Source organism: Chaetodon trifascialis, chromosome 3 (assembly GCF_039877785.1).
Source record: "Chaetodon trifascialis isolate fChaTrf1 chromosome 3, fChaTrf1.hap1, whole genome shotgun sequence".
Classification (NCBI taxonomy): domain Eukaryota; kingdom Metazoa; phylum Chordata; class Actinopteri; order Chaetodontiformes; family Chaetodontidae; genus Chaetodon; species Chaetodon trifascialis.
This window is the reverse complement of record NC_092058.1, coordinates 9,460,181-9,483,980: the sequence shown is the minus strand read 5'-3', so window position 1 is coordinate 9,483,980 and position 23,800 is coordinate 9,460,181. Positions and strand designations below refer to the sequence as shown.

Genomic DNA, 23,800 nt, shown 5'->3' with positions numbered 1-23,800 from the left:
TGATCCTTGGAAAAAGAGACGGGGATAGAAATGAATGGGAGTGAAGTGGAGGGGGGTTAGAGGGAGCAAACAGGGAAAAGAGCTGCCTCAGCACTTGTATGCCTGTGGAACAGCAGGCTTTAAATAGACAAGGCTTTCCAGACTTTCTCTGATTTTTATACGCGTATGCACATGCACACGCCAACATACACATGCATGCACACGCTCAGCCTCTCAGCAACTGAAGAGGGTTAGTATTGTCATATCTGAAAATTTTATGAGTTAGCTTCTCGCTCTCCCCCCACTGTTCGTCTTAGCATTCCACTTCTCAGTGACAGAAAGGAACGACAGTGCTGTCACAGTGTTTTGTCTCCCCCGCTCACGCCTATACACGTTTACATCGTGCAGGCAGCGAATGATGGATGATCATGACACCAGGCAGCTCTAACTCTAACTAACATTGCTATCTATTTCTTTTAAGAGCTTTTCTAATGAGAGTTGTTAAAACTCTGCCTCCATTAACCAAACCATCTAGTGGAGTGTACTTCAAAAGCAGGGCATCATTTATTCATCACGGTTTTAAAAGCCTCAACAAAAATGTTATGTACAAATCTGAGGCAACCTCTGCAGCCTATAAAAAAAACTGCGTGTGCTTGTTGATCGTGGTTTTGGTGTTCTGGGCTAGATGACATCCCCTCAAAGGCCTGTGCTGCAAGCATCTCTCTGGCCTTTAAACTTGTGGAAAGCTAGACACCACGCAGAAAAATAGTTACTTTGCACAGAGATTTTACTTCGTGATTTTGAAGAAAATGCAGACTAAAATGCATATGCAAGACTTTGATGCTTTTACTATTTCTGTATTATTTTGAGCCATTGGAATTCCAGTCATGAAATGATGCAGTGTTGATTTGAATAGTGTCAGTGACTCTAATCTTTAAGTCCACGCCACTTGAGTGACTGACACTGATTGGTAGAAAAAAGGACTGGACAGGCATCAACAAAGCACTGAAGGACAGCCTTAGTCTGAGCGCCTGCCTTCTGCCAGTCTTCATGTGCCCGCTGAAATCTCTGCAGGGTCTCGGATCAGGGGGATGAGCAGTGTTTTCACAACTGTTGTGTGGCATGAATAGCAGGCAGGAGCAAGGCATGTGGCAGCAATCTTATCGACTGCACATTCCCCAACGCTGTTCCTGCTTTACTTACCTCACACACACAGATTTAGTGTGTGTGGTTGGCATCCAGGGGCTTAGTCAAGTCACTCCTCACCTCCTAACTGCAGTGCAGTAATACACACACACACACATAGACAAAGATCACTTTTGGGAACATTACATAGACTTACATTACGTTTCTGGAGACTTACCCTAATCTTAACTATAACCTCAAAAATCAGCTTTTCCCTTATTGGTTACATGGATTTTGTCCCCAATTAGCTTGTCTTTGGTCTCAAATGTCTCCCAGAAAGTATGCAAAGCCAGGACCACACACAGACACGCACACACACACACAGTGTCTACCTATTCAGCCAGCACTCCCTCTCTCCAGAGGCTGAACCACCTCTATTACATCAATTATTGGATGATGAGCAAAATGAAAACAAATTTCTGCATAATTACCTTACAAACAAACAGTCCCTCCATCAGTTCGTTTATAGGCCTGATGTGATGAATCCATTCCACTACATCACAGCATCTGCATGCATCCATTCCAATTACCTCCCATCTGCTCGTGATGAACTCCTGGGTGGGGGTAACCAGTGCAGCCCAAGGGTAAATGCACCGTCAGGAAGGCTTATCGCAACATCTGCACACGCCGGGACCAGCTTTGTATGTATAAGACGCAGCTGTACACAGGTACATATGCTTCCAGCGGAGGTAATTTCTGTACATGGTGTATTAAAATTGCCTGAGGTGTGAAGTTAAATAGGTTTTCAACAGCTTGCAGTTCAACCATCAGTGTTCCTAATGCAGAGTGATGCTCACATGTTATCAGTGAGGGCTTGTCTGAAGTGAGGTTATCTGATCGTCTCTGCTTTGGACCGAGCTACCACATACTCCTTCAGTACCATTTACAGGAGAACCAGCTGATCTGCATATATGAGGGAGTTCGTAACACTAAGTTTCCTACCTCCTATTACTCTCCTCATTAGTGGGAATTTAGAATAATTGTCTCCGCTCTTGTTTAGTATGCATGGCAGCGTGAGCCGCAATTTACCACAAACCATGACTGTTTCCTCAACCCTGTGGCAATTAATTCACCCCATTCATGGAGGAGAAGAATAAACACAATGGATACAGGCACCGGTTTCCCAATGGAGCCCAGAAACAATGTAAGAGGAGAACTAATGTACATTATCAGTCAAAGATACTGCATAAAATCCCCATTCAAGATCAGCAAGGCTCTTAGGCTGGCACAGCTCTTTAGGCAGCGAACACATGGGGCGTTTTCACCCCGCAAGTTCTTTTTTAGGCCATTTACACCAAATGAAGACAATCACCAGCAGCAGCAACAAGTAATTTGTGAAGATTATATACTTGAAGCCAGTGTTTGAAACCGAGAAAGAAAAGAGTAGCAGAGGGAGATGAAAGCAAAGATGAAACATGGTGTTCCCTGACTGCAAGGTTATTTGAAAGAGTCTAATTCTCCACGGGCGTTTCGCATGCACACCAATATATGTGCTTGAGCATGTGTGCATTTCCTGTACACAGCACATAATGTCTTGACATTGATCTAGTTTGACCGTGAAACAATGCGGCCATTTCTCATTTTCACAATGTATGGATGGGTGTTCTGCTGGATTCAGAGCATCAAACAATCTGTGTCGTCCCAGACAGCACAGGCCCCATTATAACAGATCGTCTTTTTATCTCCGCGAGCTTGTAGGCATTTGTTTTAGGCAACAGGCTATCTGTTTCAGAAGATGCATGGTACCTACTGGTTAACGATCTATCTAAATGTCCCTTCACCGGCATCCCTTTAGAGTAGTCGCTCATTGTCCCTGCATGCTAAGAGGAAGAAAAAGGGTTTCCACTGGTCCACAGTAACACAGTCCAAAGCTGACGGGCCACAGGAAACGCATCCCGACAATCAAAACTCAGCTAATGACAACCAATTTCATCTCCTCATCCTCTGCCATCTACTTTTGTGTCACAGATATTCATGCCTGAATTTTATCACCAGTATTAATTATTTCTCAACACGTATGACAATTACAAAAAGACCACTCATAACGGATGCCAACTAGCTCGTTACTAATTTAGATGATATTGTGAAGTGGGAGAGCAGGAATAAACATCTTTTGGAAAGAATCACATTTATTTTGATCAGTCATCCATTATAGAGGAGGAAACAAATGAGCTGATCCTCTACTGGCTACTGTGAATTCATGCAGTAGAGAAGAATGAAGGCATTCAGAGTAAATTTAATATCATGCTTCTGCACTGCAGCTGTGCAGGCTCACCTTCAGGTAGAGCTGTCTGCAGTATTTACATTGCCTGAACCCCCCTTGTTGTCTTTTTGATTTAATAAATTGATTTATGCGTAATTGTACTGACACAGATATTATGATTAGGTCAGCGGTTTTTCATTTTTGTTTGATGTTTGCATGTGAAAGTATTTACCGCGTGCTGTACGTTAATCCCTGTCCACGTTCTTCTTTACTTATGAATTTGCTGATCAAAAAGAGCCTCGATTGCTGTTGAGGCTTTTGTAAATGGAGTCGTTCATTATCTTTCTCATATTCCCCACCGTGCATAATTCATTCATAACTGCCTCTAATATGTTTTTATCATCACCGAAAATCACATTTGATGTTGCTGCAAGTCTGAGACAATGGTGGAGGTTTCAGAGGGAAGGGTGCAGCCCCGAGACGGGATGATGGAGTCAGGGGGTGGGTGTCTGAGCTAAGTGAGACTTGTCTAATCACAAATGTAGGCAGTAATTAAAATAACTAAGCAGAAATTAAAGCCCCATTGATTAATCTGTGCATACAGCCTTTGTTTTCCTCTCGTTTCATTAGTTAACGTGATTCATCTCAATTCTTTTCCCCTTTTTAATCCAGACTTAATTTTCCGAGGCATTTCTCTCTCTTTGAAGGTGGTTGCCTCTGGTTTTGAGTAGTGATGGAATCACAAAGTCTTGGTTTCACTCAACTTGGATGAGTATTGATATACAGATTGGTCTCCATTAAGTTTTTTTGAATCATATTTCTGGGCAAGGCAATCCGGATCGTGAAAAATCAATGCTCATGCATTTGAAATGTAAAACTTGATAATATATTATGTTCCCCTGCTGCGCCTTTGTCCTGAGAGGTGAAATTAAAGTTGCAATGGAAGTAGTTTGAAACTTTCCCATGGAAAGTACTTGCAAATCCCTCATGGAAAAGTGCATGTTTAATGTGCAGCACTACACCATATGTACACATTTAGTGCAATTATTTTCTTTAGTACGCTTGTTTTCTTTAGAAGTGGATGTCCTGAATCTGGGTTTGTATGTCATTATTCTCAGCAAGATGAGGAAGAATTCCATTTCTTGTATTCGAGCTCTTTAAAGTCTGCCTGACAACTCATAATCCATGTCTGCTGTGCAGCAGGAGATTTAAAGCCACAGATTTCAAAACACTTGCAGTAATGACAGTTTATAAAATCCCTTAAATAGGAACACGTCCTTCTCCTGGCTTTTATCTCGCCCTGCTGTTCAGGCTGATCTGACAAATTTATATTCAACCTTTCTGTCGTGCTAAAACATGAGGGTACGACATGTGCCAAACGCTGAAGAATTTCAAGGTAAGCTCATTTATTTGACCATTAGTGTGGGATTACGATCATCTTTCTCTCTTTCTCTGTCTCCTGTTCTGTCCTCTTCTCCATCAGTCCTCGTCTTGCTGATCCTGACACTGAAACGTCACAGGAAGGGCCAGAGGATGGCGGAGGATGAGGAGGACATGAGGGATAACGTCATCAAGTACAATGACGAGGGCGGAGGGGAGCAGGACACTCAAGCGTACGACATGAGCGCCCTGAGGAACCTCTACGACTTCCCAGAGGCCAAGAGCTGCGACTCTGGCCCGGACATCCGCTCGCTGCCGCAGTGGATACAGGCTAACCGGGTGGGTGGTGGCGCGGAGGGACCGGCAGCCGCGGCGGCAGACTTCTCCCTCTTCAAAGGCTACATCCGAAAAAAGGTGGAGCAGGCTGATGCTGACCTGTCGGTGCCGCCGTATGACTCCTTCCAGACGTACGCCTTTGAGGGCACCAGTTCACCAGCGCTCTCACTCAGCTCCATCCACACGCTGTCCACCACCTCAGAGCAGGATTTCTCCTACCTCAGCGACTGGGGACCACGTTTCAGGCAACTGGCGGGCTACTACGCTCCAGGAAACCCTGAGGAGGAAGGGTCCTAGCACAGCTTCTCCACTGCAGAGAGACGTTTAAACTCCCACTTCTTCCTCCTCCTTCTTCTCTGCCTCCTCTTCTCGCCCCGTGGCACTCTACTGAGATCATCAGAGCCAGCACTGTGTACTGCTTAAAGACAGAGCACCACCTCTTTGAAAGAAAAATCATAGTGTCGATCTTTGAACTCAAGTTTTTTTACACTCTTTGGTCTTTGTGAGAGTTTTCGGACGTCAGCATGGGGCTCTTGGGATTTGAGAAAGAGTGTAGAGATATCCAGTCACTAAAATGGCCATTTTTTTCTGAGGGGAGGATTTTCTCTGTCTCAAATCATAAATGAAACCTTTATTTTAAGCTATGAGACTGTTTTCAGAGTATCAGCATTGCATAGGTAGGGTTTGACCATGCCAAGGTATTTATTTAAGGAGGAAATATTTATGTATTTATTGGTTTTTATGTATTTATTTATTTATTTACACCATGATCCCTATGGCAACAGTGAACTCTGCTGAAGTGTGAAAGCAAAAGTAAGGGAGGAGGAGGGGGACATTACGAAAGGAACGAGAGACAATGTGGAAGAGAGACGGAAAGAAAGGACTGCAGCGGCAGAGGACTCTACAGAATACTGACGCAGAGGTGACATCTGGGTCATATAAAAGTACATTCTGGAAAATATTTGTATTTATTTTCTATGACCGCTTTTGTAAAATAACCAACGTTAAGAAGGAAAGGTGAAAAGCAAAGCAAATAGAAAGAGGAGTGAAAGAACTGCAGAACGACAGAGCTGCCAGGTCGGTCCGAGCAGTTGAGACTGACATACTTTTGCTGTATTTTAGTGATTTATAAAAAGGGTTTTGGAGGTCACAAGCTGAGGACAACTGTGTGTTAACAATTTCTTTTCTTATCCTCTCCACAGCCAATTGTAAGGCAATAAGGCACAAACCACAACACTGATTTAAGACGAAACAAAATGACAGTTTTGTGGAATTGGCTGGCGGCCAGCTTCGTCCCACAGGGAGACAATTTTCATTCCGGATTTGTGTGTGAATGTGTACAATATGTTCAATTCATTTTATATCCTGAGACATTTGATTTTGCCTTTGATATTTTATTTCCTTTCAGGGGAGGGAGAGGGTGGGGGGGGGGGGTGACTACAGGACGGTTTTGTCTAATTAAGAGGGACGAGGTCAAGGGTAACACATGATGAATGGACTGGTCACATCCACTTGATATCCACAACCTATTCAATGTTGACCTTAACTTGCAAATGTATGGAAAATTAAAAAAAAAAAAAAGATGAAAACAAATAAATATTTAATTTTTTTGGTAAAAATCTACATCTGGCTGTGTGCAATAAACTAAATTCCTCAGTAAGTGAGATCACAGCGATAAAGTAAATAGAGCATCCTGCTACTAATTATTGTTTGCCACTTGTTTGCTGAAGATGTTTCATGAATTATGAATAATTGTGGAGCTAGCTTGTGTTTACACCAGGGGTGCGCTCAGAGAATAGTCCTAGATGGAAACAAACAGACCATATGACAGGCCACAGCCAAACAAAGACTCTCCTCTCAGCGTGGCTCCCTCCTGGCTGCCTTCTGCCAAACTACTGTAATTGTCATAGTCACCAGAGGATGCTGAGGCGCAAGAAGTTGGTTTCATCTCTATGATCTGCTGCTCAAATGGCCAGTCAGACAGTGGCAGAGATTCACTTTCAGTTGCTTTCATAACTGTGTTTCAAAGAAATTGTCAGCTTTTTTTCCCGGTCATTAGTAGGTCCGCTGTATCCACTGATTGCTGAGAGATGACATTGGACTGTGTTTCAAACATAAATTATCCATCACTCTACAACAAGGAGAAGCTTTCTCCAGACTTCCAGCGCTCTGTAATGGAGCAAAAGTGGCAGCAACTTAGAAAAAGGGAAAAGTATTTGCAACTGTCACACTCCTTTTTGTCTGTACAAGTGTAGAAGCTCTGCCTCAGTACACAAATTCAAGTTTTGCTCATTTTACAACAGTGTTGACAGCACAGTGTGATAACAAATTGGCATTTTGTGGTTTTACTAATAATTATCGATCATCTGAATGACCAACTTAAGTGCATAATTCACCAAGGACATGGATAAATAGTCTGGATAAAGGTGTGAAGTAATTAAGTTGGGTTTAATTTCAAACTTAGATTGATTTCACAGTTTGTATCACATTTTACACCACTGGGTTTATCAATATGCAGCATGCTCTATTATACTGTATTGACCTATACTGCTGCAGTGTACATATTTATTTGTGTATCTTTGCCAGGGAGCGATTTAGCCATCTATTATTAATCATAGCCTTTAGCCCAACAGCATTTGTTAACTGACAAGCAAATGTCATGGTCTGGATGGATATACACAAATGTAGGTCAGCACGAGCTGCACAGTAACACATGGGACGGTGAATACATGTGAGCCTTTAAAGAAACTCTGTACAGCCGCCATTTGGATAGCCATCGGTCATGTGACTAATGCTGTAAATGCTAGACGACGGCGGCTTCCCCGGTCACTTCTATCCTATTTTCCCTGCAAACGAGCTCCTCATTCATCTTCAATCATTGTCAGAGAAAATGTCATTCCTCGGTGATGGCCTGCACGTGTGAATGTAAGAATGCGGTAACATAAATCAGATCATTTCCCCCCAACTCCAAGGGCAATATGAGGCCCGTCATTAGTTATGCAGATAGATGTTTGGTGATTGACAGTTCTCTGCGGGGACAGCTGTGTGCACATAATATATCCTCCTCTCTTCTCTCAGTTCTTGGCTGCGTAATGACAATTGATTGAACATTGGAAGTAGATATGAATGTGCACTGCAGAAAACATCAATCACATATCGCCTAATAGCTGAATAGTATTAGTTATTTACTTTTCAGACACACTCAAAACAAAGCTTTCACTTTCACCGTGCTAACAACAAATACATTTAGTGAGAATACCCTGCACAAGCAAACATGACTCTAGCGCAACAGATGCAAATGCAGCCCTGACAAGCTGAGTTAATAAACTGACTATTACACAGTAGTTAGATGCCACTGACTCTCCAGAAACTGCACTCAGGTAGAGAATTAAAGGAGCGTGTGTTTTATGTTCAAAATGACAGCTTTACCACGTCCAGACAAGCACTTAATTCAAAGCTCGGATAATGACGATGACTTTCTTGCAGTTGTTGTGTTGTGGCGGTACATTACTCAGGCCTGTTAAGATGATTCATTTTATTTTACCAAATCAAACACAATAGTACCATTTATCAGGACTTGAAGTGCTTGAAAATCAGATTAAACAACCTTGTGAGATAAAACAACAAAAAAACAAAGTAGGAGACAAAGTAAGACAAGATGAAGGTAGAAAAAAATGAATAAAGGGCATCAAATAACAACATGCATCCCTTTTCAGAACCACTTAGCTCGTTTAGGGCTGCTGTCCAGCATCGGGCTGCACTCTGGACAGGTAACGCATGCAGACAGACCCACAGGAAATTTAGAATTACCTCTTCACCTAATCGGCTCGGCTGGACTGAACATAGACAACATGCAAACTCCGCAGAGGAAAGTGCTTTTCGCTTCAAGGCACCGGTGCCCCCATCAAATAAAAAACATCCACAAAAGTAGGTTTTAAGCCATTAAAATGATATTGATTGTGTTACTGCTCCTCAGGCAGGCTGTTCCAAATAACAGAGGCCCTGGAAAAAGCCTGGTTAGCCCTCCTTTTAATTCTAAATGTTGAACCAGCCAGAGGGGCTGTGCACTGGCTCATAGAGGGATGAAATGTGTGCAGCGTAGCCAGGAGCCACCACTTTAAAGGTGATCAGGTAACTTTACATTAGAGCGGCTGTTTTTTTGCAGGCTGGTGACACTGAGGATACTTTCCATTTATATAAAGTTTGTTTAAACAAGGATAAAAATGTCTTCAAACTCCACCATGCAAACGCTGCAAGTGCTGCTCGTCCCACAGGGAATCAACGGCTTCATGCAGGTTTCATCTGCTTTCTATTTTCTTCTTTTGGTTTCTTGGTCTGTGGCGATGAGTCCCTCTGGCTATCACAACTCCCCCACACAAAGCTGCACCCTTCAGTCACTTTCAGTACAAAACGTCTCAAAAATGGCAGCGCGCCAAGGTAAGCAACGACCAGGTGAAGTAGAAAGTCAAAGAAAGCCAGATATTTTCCTCGAGTCTGGACTCCAGTGGAATATACCTGTCTCTTCTGGACGTGTAAGTCTGGTACCTGTGTAGCAACTGTTGCAAACTTTCTAAGCAAAACTCAAAAAGATGATATGGTCTTGACAACTTGCTGCTTTTTCCTCCTCATGGTCACAGATCTTGAAAAAGTTGGATTCTGAATTATGATAAATGCACGCTTCTTTCTATGATAAAGTGATGAAGCAGCACAGTTTGACTGACAAGTGTGCCCAAAGACCTACATCTACAACCATCACTATGTAACAGCACCACATTGATGAATAATATGAGGACTTTGTGCACAAATGTCCAACCTTCCTGTTTCGTAACCGTCCTTGATGTCCGGTTCAAGAGAGCTTCTTGCCGCTGTCAACAGACCCGTCACTGGACATGTATTATCTACAGCACTTAGAGCAAGGCCGCTGTCGATGAAAATTGCTTTGCAAGTCAGTGAGGTGGACTGGTGCGAGTATGTGTGTATGGTACATTTAGCCTCTTTGAATAGTTGATATTTAGGGAGCTGTAGCAAGTTTCATTTCTACGTGTCGCTGAAATGAAAGGCGATTACACAGGTTTACGATCATGCAAAGCCTCTGTAACCCTCTTTCCCCGCAGCCACTCTCCTAGGTCACTAAAAGTTTATTTGTTGTTGCTGTTTAATCAAAAATTGAGGAAGGAGAGTGTGAGGGAGCCGCAATCACTCCACTCACTTCACCTCATCTGACTTTTGCTCGTGTTAAAGGTACGTAGCTTAAATTCTTGACGCACTTTTGTTCATTTCTTTGTTTTCCTGGTTGGACGTGGCCTCTTATTTACAGGTGCTTATGAAGCGCTCTAGCATCTGAATGAAATGTTGCAGAGTAATTGTGCGGTGAAAACGTAAATGCCAAATTGCATGTTGTCAGCTGCTTGAGTTGTTCGTTTTGTCTGACTCTTGCTGATGTCTACGTGGATTTGGCCATGGAGCATTTAAAGCTGCTCTTTCCTTCATCGAGGTTTTCGTCTGTTGCCTCAGGGAACCTCTCTCTATCATTCAGCTTTCTTTATTCAAACAGTCACACAGCGGAGAGAGAAACCAGAGCTCTGTACCAAGTTTCTGGATGGCTGGTCTTATTGTTGGTGCTCTGAGCCTCACAGATCCGTTGGGCCATTAACCTAATCAAAGGATTTCAAAATCTATTCCTAACAAAGCTTTGAGAAAAAAATAAAAAGATGGTTTTTAAATGAAACACCTCACTTTTGGTGTTACAGGGGTCATATCTGCGGCTCTCCAGCTTTTAGACCGTCGCATAAACAACAAACATTCCTCCCTGAAATCATTTTAATAACCAAAGACGAACATCGTGCTAAAAGCTCGACCTTCTCTTACCAGTGAAATGAAAATGTGTCGAGCAGATTTAGAGGTCAGTGGTGACTCCTCTGAGTTACGTGGCAGAGTAGGAGACAACTGAATTGACGCTGTCTCTGTGTTGCTACATTTGAGTCTGCGACAGCATCTCTGTCACTTTAAATAAAGTTGAGCATCTCACTGAGGCCCCACTGCGCTGTACAGTGTGCAGAGCGTTATTTCACAGCTTCAGCTGCGCGAGGGAAAAGATGGTTTTTAATGATTTTTACATATTGCTAACAGCAAAAAATATGAGGCAGAGGACGACTGCAGTGTCGCTCCCAGTGCTCCTCCTGGCAGTATGATGAGGAAACAAACTATTATAAAAATGGACAACATTTATGAACACTACTCTTACCTTTAAGCCACATTTTCTGCTATTTGTATTATTTTTACTTTCCTATTAATGGGGACTATGAATAAAAGATAAGGGTAGCCTCAAGGAAGAAGAAATGTTTTGTGCTATATTTGGTTACAAGCTGCTTTCCATGTGCAGCACCAACACAGGTAGACACAAACAACCTGCATCATCGAAAAAAATAAATAATTTGAAAATACGCGTTAAGTGTTGTGTGTCATTGTTTATGTATGGTGGTATAAAACTGATAATATAATATTGGCTTGCAGGGAATTAAATGGGAGAATTTTCTTCCTTTTTTCAGATTCCACACAGTGATGAGGCGCTAACAAGAATGTATTATATTGCATGCTGAATATCATTGACTTTGACGGTAGATCTTAAAATGGATGTCCTGGTCACAGAATAATAAATCCTCCCTATTAATATTGAAATTTTAGCATGCAACAAACCGTTGTCTTTCTTCAAACCCTTTTCTGTCTTATTTCTGGTGAACCAGTGAAATCCTCCGCTTTGTGAGGAGAAAACCCGCCAATCTAACAGCCGAGTTTACACAGTTGAGAGGTGGCTTGATCCACTCTCATATCTCTTTGTAGATGCCCTTGAGACCCCATTTCTGTGGCCTTGCGCTCTCTAAAGCTGTTAGAACTAGGAGATGATGTCTCCCTCACTAAAAACATCAACCCTCATCGCGTCTATACCGAATGTTTTCACAAAAAAATCTCTCGTCACTTAACAGGAGACCCCTTGGGGGCATCAACCTTTGAAAAATAAAATGAAATGAAAAGCCACATTAAAAAAGTTGAGGACAATCATGTTTGATGCCATCATAAGCCCCCCAACAAAAGGCTACTTCTGTTTGCCCTTCAAGCCCCGTGCTCCAGGAACGAGTCTGCAGACTCTGATCCAGTGCCTGCAACACAGGATGCATACTAATCTGATTTAATCCAGACATTTAACCAGCAGCTCGCAAAGGCTTATCCAAGAAGACATATAGGCCCATACCTACATGTCAAAAGTTGTCTTACTGAACATGCAGCACTTCATCAGCGCTGTTCACATTTAAGATTTATAGATGAATTAATGGGTGTCCGGGAAGCTGATATCTCTACTGGGAGAGATTTCAAGCAGAGGCCTCTTTTCCCTCAGGGAGGCAGACTGAGTCTCTCATGCCTCAAGCCAGACTGTAGTAGCCTCTATGTAATAGCAGGAAGACACCGACAGAGCATATATCACCTCATGCAGAGGTGTTCTCCCTCTATCCTCCACAATTTCTACCCCCGGTTGGATCAATCGTCCTCTAAAATGGAGAACGTAACTCAGCTCGGGGTTGACAAAGCACCGAACTTGACAAGGGCAAGGGCAGAGCTGTCTTATTGTGTTTCTTAAAATTTGTCTTCGATGCCTGTGCCTGTTGTGAAGCCGCTCTTTAAATCATCTTGTTTTTGACTCAATTTCTGGGGCTTGATTTATTTTCAAGTGCCTAAAATTACGTTCTAAATTATGTACAAAATGGGTTTTTTTTGACGCTCTCTCTCCCTCTTGATTGACTATTCAAATGTTTATAGTGGCCCTACAGACATGAGCCACCAAACAACAATGGCCAATCACTTGAGCAGACATTCAGTATACAATAACAATGCTAGATAAACTCCAGTAAAAGGTAAATGAAAAGTGATAAACAGGCTTGTACTGCCAGACTGATATGCTCGCCAGCACTTTGTTTTCGCACTTGTGCTAAAATTGGCCATAAAACAGCATTTGGCACAACAGATGCTGTGGAGATAAAGGAAAAGTAATGCACAGGGAAAGCGACTCACTTTTGTGTCTCACATGAACGAGCACTGTGTTGTCAAAAATTTGCTGCAGCTTTGTAAATAGAAACTTCATCAATGCTGTTATAATTCATTGCTATTCATGAGCAGGAGATGTTATAAGGTCATCTCAAAAAAAAAAAAAAAAAAAAGGGGGATTGAGCCGCTGAAGAGGCTACTTCAACAATGGACTGCGGCCCGCCTTAGCCCCACTCTTTGATTAGAAATCACATGCGCCTGCATTAATAAGAGAAACCCCGATTGCAGGTATGGTCTTTCCAGTGGCTGAACAATGACCAAGATCTTCTTAATTAGAAAAGGAAGAGATCCCTTTTAATGAAATAAATAGCATTGTGCTAAAGGCGGCTCAGTGGCCGGAAATGTCGCCTCACGGCTGAGCAGCGGGGGCATTTCTGTGTGGAATTTACATTTTCTCCGCGGTCAGTGTGGGTTTCATCACACTGTCCAAAGACATGCAGGTTTGGTAAATTGGAAACTCGGTGCTGGCTGTGGGCGTGAGAGCGAGTGTGAAAGTGGTTGTCTGTCTACTCTTAATGTGTTGGCACTGTGATTTGCTGGTGACCTGTCTACACTGCTCAGTGCGAGGTTTAGAGGAATTCAGAGTACAGAAATTTATGGCTGGGGTCGCGAGTCCATGTCCTCCAAACACGCAGCCCCCAACCCCTCAGAATAAAGTCTCTGAAAGGTTTAAAGGCTTCGCATTTTGGGAAACATGCTCACTGTATTTGCTAAGAGTTAGATGAGATTAACATCACTCTCTCTATGTGGTAAATATGAAGCCACAGCCAGTTAGCGTAACTGACTGGAAAAAGGCTGAAATAGCTAATCTGGCTTTGTCCAAATACAAAATTCACCTTCCATCACTTCTAAAGCTCAAAAATTAACAATGTTTATCTCATTTGTTTAACCCATACAAAAACAAAGAGTCTGAAAATGACTAGTTGTGGATTTATGGTGGCTTAAGTGACATTTCAGGGACTGGTGCCAGCTAACCGCCTTCTGACTGTGGCTCTATATTTATCTACAGAGAGTGATCTTAATACCAATCTTCTCATCTATCGCTCAGCCAAAAAGCAGGTAAGTCAATCTCCCAAAATGTCAAACTTCAGGTGTAAATTGTTCAGATGTGTCACATTTTATTTGTTCAGCTAATTGTTCAATTATGCTGTCTCAACACCTTCTCCTTGCTGCTCGCTCTTTAATTCTCAAGGGAAATACTGAATACCTAATTCACTTCATTAAATCTCTTTTTTCTATAAAATCACCACCTCATGCAACGTAAACTCTCATCAAAATGCTAAAATTAGCAGAAAATACAGAGCACATGACGTCAGTGTCACCCTAATAAAGAAAACCCTGCACACTTCAGGAAAAAATGCAAACACAGTGGACATTATTTACTTTAAAGGCCTTGAAAATCAGCTACAACTCTACACGTGTTTTCCTGCAAAGTTTGAGCCATTTTGGTCAGTTTAAATCAGGTTTTTGTATTTCTTTGTCTCTTTATGCTCTTCTCACTGTTTGAGGTGGGCGGGACACAGTTGGAATAAGATGAAGTCTCATACTTCAGTGGACCAATCAGAATTCAGCAACATTTCAATTAAAAGGTGATGACATCTTAATTTGAGTTTCTGAGTGTCAAACTCTTAATCATTTGTTGAACTTTGATTCTTGCTCATGAATATTTCCTTGGAAACATAAATATTTAAGAGCAAGTTTTCAAGGAAATGTGCCTGACAAATAATGGAAATAATGCGTGTGTTGCTGCTTTAATTGCTGCGGTATTCAGTGAAGAATTTTTCTTTCTTCAGACCTCCTTTCTACTCACCTCTGACATTTCAGCAATGAAGAGAGGAAGCAGACATGAAGACTTAGCCTTCATACATTATTAACTGCATGGCAGTGGAGACTGCAGCAATCTCTAGATATCATTCCTCTGAGACACTTTCATGTCTTTTCTCATTGAGCAGATTTGGAGTGGCTGGAAGTCTGATGTGTTCATGTGGTGTGTGATCCATGAGCCAAGTCCATCAAATGTCCAAAGAACACATCTGCAAACAGCATCCAGTATAGAACATCTGTTTGTGGCTTCTACCTTCCACAAACAAAATATGTAATTATCCAAAAATGCATTTGCTCAAATCCTAAAAAATGTAGTTTACACCAAAACTAATTTAGCTGAATTTACAAAGGAGCACTTATTCACGTCCCATTTCCCCCGCCCCTGTCACATTCATGTCAACATTTGGGAGATCCCAGATGTCTCAGAAGCGAAAGCGATCCCACGCCCCAGAATGGTGCCCCGAACAGAGATATAAGAAATTACAGAATAATTGGATGAGATTCTTTGTCGAAGGTTGCCGAGCATTACCATGATAATACAAATGTAATTAGTAATAACACCTAGAAAGTGGAGGCTGTCACCAGGGTTAGCGACATTCTAATTTCCTTTTTTTTTAAACACCAGCGATTAACCAATTTGTGGTGTTGCAAGGCTCGCTGCAGCTTTGAATGAGTCTTTATAGCTTTGTCGAAAGAAATAATGTGAAGCGCCTATCTGGGTATTTTTGTACGTGCTGGAATTATGGGTTTATTGAAGCTGTATAATTGCATTTTATTGTTTCTTTCTTTCACCTCTCCCATCCTCCTGTGGCTCATACCCCTTCCGCCCTCCGAGGAAAGTCCTTTTTATTTCTATTTTACTTCTGTACAGTAAATTTGATCTCCTTTCATTATGCAAATCAATTTAATTTCAGCTAAAACCTGGAGAGAGCAAGTGAGGGAGACTTGGCGAGAGACGAAGATGAATTAGAAAAAGATGAAAAGGAAATACAACAAAATGCATGTGGAATGAAGCATTAGATTCTCCCTGGATCTAATTTCAATAGATTGAACCTCCCATTTTTCCCCCTCGTTCGGCCTTTTTATCCATGAGGCATTCCACGTTGATTTAGGCTGACACCTGTTTTGCCCTAAAACAACTGCACTCCTCGCCCAGTGTCGGAGGGTGAGAGACAGATGGAGCTTCAGGAAAAACTGTCTCAGTGATTACCCTCTCTGTCTCGTACAGTAAGTCAACATTATAAATCTCAGCGGAGACAGTGGACCAGTATCAGCCAACGCTAAAAGCCAATTACTTTCTCAATGACCTGGCTCATGTAATATTTACAGCGATACAGTGAGTTCTACTTACTCCGAGTCTATGAAATTGTGATGTGGAAATAATCAAATTATTATCTTACATTTTCAATATTGGTCTGTATCAAATGAGCCCGCTGCGTGACAGGAAAGGCTAATGCAGCAGCACGAGAATGAAGCAGGGCTTTTTTATTCAACGATTTATTTTAAGTGAGTTTATTTCGCACATTGAGGATCTTTTATCGAAGATTTTTTTGAATTTGCTTTGATGTTCACTCTATGCCGGCCGCTCGCGCTCACACGGTTTGGCATGTTTGCCGCTGGATTTCCCCTAAATCGCTGCTGTTTTCCTCCCACACCCTTGACAAAATTAATTACTATTACCGGTTCACAATCAAGCAGTTTGCCAAGAGATGTGAAGGCAACAGGCCAGACCCCATAGTGAGAAGGTTACTGCTCCTCTTCGCATGGAAGCATCCCATGAGTGTGGGATGCTTTGATGCATGTGTGTGTGTGTGTTTAGGTGTGTCTGTATGGGGCCAGACAGATGCTGGGGTGTGTACAAGCTGTCTCAGCTGGCCAGTCGCTGCCCACACCCACCGAGCAGCTGCCCCCCCCTCCCCCGACTCACACACAAACTGAATGCCACTGGCAAGGTTATTACTCGCTCTCATGTGTTTTTACGGCCCCCCTTTCTTCTCCGGTTTTTGATCTGTTCTCTGTTTGTATGAAAAATAATGAGGACGTCATTGCGGATACATCAAAGAGGTCAAACGTCATCTTCATGAGTGTGGTAGGATTTGTGTTTTAGTGCATAAACAAGGTAAGTGCACACTTAAATCTGACATTTAGCGCACACCCATTCACTTGTCTGCATCTCAGGCACCCCTGTCAAACACAACAACAGCCCCAAAATCACGACTGAACTGATTCAGCCCGCACAAATTACATTTTGTTGGAATGAGATTAACAAAGTTCCTAAGTGCTTTGCAAAGGCAACTGTACAGTGGCTGATAAAGGCAAATACGGTGCAAAAGTCCAAAATATTCCATTAGGAGAAACGTGCTGTACAGTAGCTTCAGAGCTGATGCCAATTCAAAAACACAGCACACACATGCAAATGTATACGCTGCATTTCCAGACAACACGACAGAAGCGCTCCAGGCCTGTCTTTGATGTGGGAAGAAAAGTGGAGTAAAGACGTGACGAGACATTCGATTTTACATTTGACCTTAGTCTCCACTTTTCTTCCCATATCAAAAACAAACACTCTCGTCTGGTCTCTCCCGGGTCGAAAAATCAAGCTGATCCACTTCGTGCTCCCTCTAGAGGCCTGGAGCACTTCTGCCGTGTCTGGAAATCCAGCATGCATTTGCTCTCCGAGTTTGCGTGTTTTAGACTTTGCATCATTTCTGTATTTGCAGCGTGGTTGATTTTAATGTATTTATTTAGGCTTTCTGCAGCGCGTTTTTTCATTTGCAGCACATTTCTGTTGTGTTCGTTTTGCATTTATGTATGTGTTTTTGAATTGGCATCATTGCTGAGGCTGAAGCGCGTTCCTCCAAACGGAAATGATTTGGACTTTTTCAGTGTCTTTGCCTTTTCTGCCACCGTGCAACTAGACTTCAAAAAAGTTGGGACGCCGTGTACAATGTACACGAGAAAGCAATCATTTTTCTTTGTACCGTTTTCAATTGTCAAAAAAGATTAGCCAATCGCATTGTGTCTTCTTTTTGTCGTACACAGCGTCTCAGATGTTTTAGAATCAGGTTTGTACAAGACTGCATGAAGTTAAATTGTCTGAGGTTTGCTCCCTGTATCTTTTGACCTATTTAATTCTTTCCAAAGTCACCTGAAGCTGATTAAAAATGCCATTTTGACCTATAAAATGCCAAGCGGTCTGTCGCCGGGACATACTGTACATGAAGTGTGTTTATGGCATTTGTGGCCAAGAACAAACGCTGCCAACCCCTGTTTCTTGGCTTTCACTTGACAAGCCTCTCCGCTCAGGGATTTTAAGTCATGTTTTCAGAAGCACAGTGTTGTGCTTCCTGATAGAGGTGAGGGATTCTATGGATCAAATGCGTATTGTAAATCTTGTTTCGACGTTATGGTGACAGAGCTTCAAGGTCAGCTGCAGTCTAAGATAAAAACAGGAGAAAGCAGCACTTACTCAGTCGTACAGGGGGCTGAAAAAGAAATCTGTGCAAACTTATTCCACCCGAGATCCCGTTTTAAAGTCGTCTGTAAAACGCTTCTAAACAAATATTGTACATTTTCGGAGTCTCTTGAGATAAGGTATTAGCTGTGCCTATATTTAATTACTCATTTGTCTCTATCAGGAGACTGTAAAAAGATTAAAAACACCTGCCACCTGCTCAGTGGCAGCGCTGCTAACAAGCATTAATGCTGCTTAAGAGGAACAGAAGCTTTACTCTTTCCTACAGACATGTTCAGTGGTTAATTATTATGGATTATATATCAGATGTATAATAATTCAAAAGAAACACACACTCCATTTTTAGAAAAATCTTACTAATTCACAATGACATTATGTCTTTAATACATGATGGCATTTCTTAATTTATAAGTGGTTTGAAAGTACATGGGATTAAAATGTACAGTAAGCTTACTGCTGGTACTCTTCAATGGTCATTTCGTGGTCATTGGCAATCGATCTATTCAGTCATGTAGGTGTGAGGACGTGTTGTCAGAGCACACATCGTTTGGCTATTGATTATGTTTAGATAATTGATTGGTTTGATGTTCATTTAGTCTGTGTAGTGGGATCTATTGATGCACAATGAAGTGTCAGTATCATTTCTATCAAAGCATCCACTTCCATTAAAGATGTGCTCGTCAACCAGAAGTCTGCTCATAGGTGTCAATCTGTTGATGTCTGATAACTCCATTTCACATTCCCCCACAGTTTGGTGCCAGTTAACCAATCACTGTGGACATATTGAGTAAGCACGTTCATGAAACGTGACATCATCCATAGCAACCCAGCATTAATTTTCATTTCTTTATAAAAGTTTATCTCAACAGCTCTCAAGGGAAAACGCTTAAATTCGACTCCTTCGCCTCTGAATTAACACAAATTGACAACTGAATCGACTCATCAGATTTTAATTCTCACATAATGTTTTCTTAAATCGCAGCTCCAGATTGACAGCGGGCTTTTTATTTTAAGTTAATCATGAACAAATGGCTCGTTGTATCAAGGCAAACTAAGTTGCCCACTCAGGATTCTTCAGTGGAGAATGATGTTACCGCCTCTGCTTTATACCGCCAGTCCTCGCGAACATCTGCACAATGCCTCAACGCGATGCTGATGTCAGCAAAACGATGCAGACTCAGGTGAAAACGAGGACAGCTCCAACAGCCTACTTCCCCTCCTCCAGCTGGCTGCGGCCGATCCAACAGGTGGAGCCGAGGGCGGAAATATTCATTTCAACTTTGCTTATAACTGCTCACTGCTACTACAATTACAGCCTTCACAAGAGCAGTTAATGGAATTCGATTAATATTCAGACCACACTCCACATACTATATATAACCCCCAGTGCCACTTATCATGAAATTCTGATATGAGCAGTGAATTGAGAAAGGGGGATGGTGGCTGCTATTCCAATTTGCTCATTTTTGGAGAGGAAAAAAATATCAAAGCAAAATCAAATCTCATCATTTTAAATATGTCCTGATAAATGTCCCAAAGATGCTGACAGGATTTTAACCTCCGACTGCTGATGCAAAATCTGCTTTTTGAATCAGCTCCAGCATAGAAAATAAAGTCCAGATGAGACCATTAGCGTCGCTGTGATCATCAGTTTATGGTAAACGGACTGCATTTCTAAAGCACTTTTCTAGTTTGTAAACTGGTGACAGAGACTATGATACGAGGTGCCACCTGCTCATCAGGAGCCATAACCAATCACACACACTCACACACTGATAGCGCAGCGTTGGGACTGATTTGGGGTTCGATATCTTGCTCAAGCACACTTCTACGTGTAGACCGCAAGGGTCCAGGATCAAACCACTGATCATCTGATCAGTGGACAACAGCTCTGAATAGACATGACATCTTTTAAAAAAAAAAAAAAGACACTGATAGCAGAGCTTCACGAGGCCGATTAAAAAAATGTTGCCACCAGTGAGACTTGTCCTTTTTCCAGCATTTCCAGGACAGCAGTCTGCACTCAGGACTCAAGCCTGGATGTGCCTGAAGAGCCCTGAGTGACGCTGCCCGCCGTTCATGGAGATGACAGGACTGGCAGCACCATGAAAATGGTATTTCAGTGAAAGGGTAAATGCCCAATCGGATGTTGGCTGTCTGGAAATGGCAGCGGTGTTTCCCCCCCACAGCTCTTGAACAAAATGATGCTTTGCCCTCCTCCTCGGCCAGACAGCAGCAGTGATGGAGCCTGTAGAGCTCCCTGCGTTCAGCACTTGAGAGATGCATTTAACCAACAACTCATAATGTTCTGTGGTGCGAGGAGGGTATGTATGCGAGGGATTGTGTTTTTTTATCTGTCATGCCTCACGATGCGACAACGTCTGATTGGTGTCTGGTCTGCATGTCTGAGTTGGGGTAATGACAGCACCAAAGCTGCTTTCTGCCATGTTTAGCACTGAACGTTTAATCGACAAGGTCAGCTTTGATTGGGCTTTTTTTTTTTTTTTTTTTTTGTACCTTATTTCTAAATAAATGATCCAAATTCACTGTTTCGTAGGAGTTTATGTGCCAGACTCTTTCTTGACCAGTGACAGTAACTTCCTGGAGTATGTGCCGGTTGCCCGGCAACTGCTCTCAGCCAAGAAGCAGTCTGATACAGACACATTTTTGTACAGAACAAACATGATATAACATGTTAATTAGTGAGGTCTGGGAGGTGCTGGTAGGTGGACTGTGTTATTTTTGCAGAAACCCAGGCTAGCTGTTTGCAGTCTGTGTGCTAAGCTAGCCTGCTGCTGGCTGTGGCCTTAGACAGAAAACTCACATCTAGTGAATTTCCCAAAATGCTGAACTGTTGCTTTAAAGCTCTGCTTTCGTGTCCAATGGCAATCAAAATGAACATCATTAACATCAATGTCGGAGGGCATTTGCACTAAGTTTAAACTTCTCAACTCAACCAAGCAGTGTCACTCAGTCTTCGAGCGTCAAAGGCAGGCGCCATCGCGTGTATTGATATTCAATCCATACTGAATGGTATCCTGTAGCTGCTGTGACTCACTGTGATGACTTTTGCACCACAGATGTAAGAAGCTTCAGAGATACAGAGTTCCAGTTATTCCAGTGTTTCTAGAAAGACACTGACATAGAAAGACGAAGATCTTGACTTATTTGTCATGTAGACACTGAAGGAAAGTTGATTCCTTAAGCTTCATTTACCTTATACAACAATAGAGTCGTTTCTGTTTTGTTTGTTTTTATGTATGTATGTATGTATGTATGTATGTATGTATGTATGTATGTATGTATGTATGCATTTAAAGTAAAAAGAAAAAATCATAATATTGCTTAACTTGCTGAATTGAGGTGGAATCTTTCCTCTCCGGTGGACACAACTAAGAAAATGTACGAACTATCCCATCATAAAATTCAAAGTTTGTGTGAGTGTGTGAGTCATTAGGAAGGGATTTCAGTTTATAATAAGTTAAACCACTTTGGTAACCTTCTCTGTCTTTGTGCTGGATCAAAATCACCCTCGCTGATGGAACTTCAACTCTTCAATCCAGTGTAAATTCAACAAGGCATTTTCATTACACACACGACCAGCACAACCGTATTTGCCCTTTGCTGAGTAAGCCGGTAGTGCGGGAAAGCAGATATGCCACGCAATTAATTATCAGTGTTTGTACATCATTAATTTTTATTAAAGCCAGCTGCAAGTGTGAGCACGCGCTAATAAAACAGATAAACAGATCATTAGGCTTATCCACGTCCTGAGCGGAACAAAAGTAGATGCTTGCAAAAAGGTAAGAATGAGATAATGAACTCTGATCAATATTCTGTGATGTAAAGATGTCCTCTGAATAACTGTGGTTTGAGACATGATGTCAGGAAACAGACCCTGACTCAGACAGAGTGGACCTCTTAGATTCAGCACAGCCAATCAATGATATGCGTGTCAAAGCGGAAGGGTTGGTTAAATTATGGACGAGCACCAATCATTACCATAAACTGTGTGGTTCATTAGCCGGTATCCTCCACATCGTTTCATTAGCTTAAAAGATCCCTATTAATGCATGTATCTAGCCTGGTGAGGCTCATACATCTTGCCTGAGAGATGTACCACCATAATCAACTGTCTGAATATTATAAACTCTGCTAGCTGTGGTCTCTGATTTCCAGTCAAAGCTTTGAGTTCTGCAAATATTGCTTCTAATTATAGTGTGTGTAGGTGAACGACCGCATATACAATGACAATACATCAGTGGTTTACTACTGTTCTCATAAACTGTGAGAGAAGCTGTTGCTTTATAATGTAAATGGGTTTCTTTATGATGTGCTGATGGATCATCTGCTGCAGAGCAGGAATTCATTCCAGTATGACATCCAAGGTATGGCCAGGATTAGTCCTTTGAATAATTGCATTACAACTGCTGGTATATGAAATACTGCCAAATCCATCTTTTACCACGAGCGCAGCCCAGAAATTTACCTCCAGCATCAGTATGATCATTGCTGTATTTGGCCTCTGCTGGGCCTGCACTTGCCATGATAAGTGCAAATAAGTGCAATTAACAAAGCATGGTAATTGCCCTCTTCACTCTCTCCCTCTCTCTCTGTTTTTCTTCCTCTCTCGCTCTCCCTTCCCTAATGATCCTCTCATTTTGGTAGACAGATCTGTAGCAGATTAGGATCTGGGACCAGGACGACAGCAGAAATAAATAATGGCCATTAGAGCGTGTTCAACCAACGCAGCACCGGGAAGTAACGTGCTCATTTCCTCATTTCCTGCTTATGCGCAGCCTCCGTGGCTTTTTCTTTTTTCCAGTGAGATTTATAGATGAGTAAAAATAGGGTTGTGAATCTGATTTATCACAACAAAGCTACTTTGGCTGGATCTCTCTGCCACTGTGCCCATGGTCCTCTCAGGAGAGCCTCACCTGGCTTCCAGCCACCAGCCACTCCATCTCTGGCTGCCTCCCTCCCTCCTTGCTGTTTTTATGGTTCTGTGGCGCAGAGCTAATTTCAGTCAATTTCTGAAAAGCACTCTGTGTTTATACTGTGAAATGGGTCTCCAAAGAGGTCATAAGGGAGGAAGTTTTTTGGTTGATGGGATGTTATTCTATGTTGCAGCATTTTTTGAGATTTACTGTTTGGCAACAAATATTCTAACCTTTGAATTCGTAGAAGTCAAAGAAGAAGATGTCACATTCTGCTGCTTCCCACAAGCACCAGTACAGTAATTTATAAATAAATTATCAAGTAAGAGATAATATCAAGTAAAATCATCTTCTAATATACAGTCATACTGTACGGTTTTATTA

General features: G+C 42.0%; 1 protein-coding gene across 1 annotated transcript in view; it reads left to right on the top strand.

Annotated features, from left to right (window-relative positions):
• The window catches only part of LOC139329156 (cadherin-22), a 157,239-nt gene extending 150,595 nt beyond the window's left edge, over positions 1-6,644 (top strand). The window contains exon 14 of the mRNA XM_070959325.1: positions 4,851-6,644. Within this exon, the coding sequence (XP_070815426.1) occupies positions 4,851-5,380 (530 nt within the window). The 3' untranslated portion in view covers positions 5,381-6,644. The remainder of the gene's footprint in view (positions 1-4,850) is intronic.
• The last annotated feature ends 17,156 nt before the right edge of the window (positions 6,645-23,800 follow it).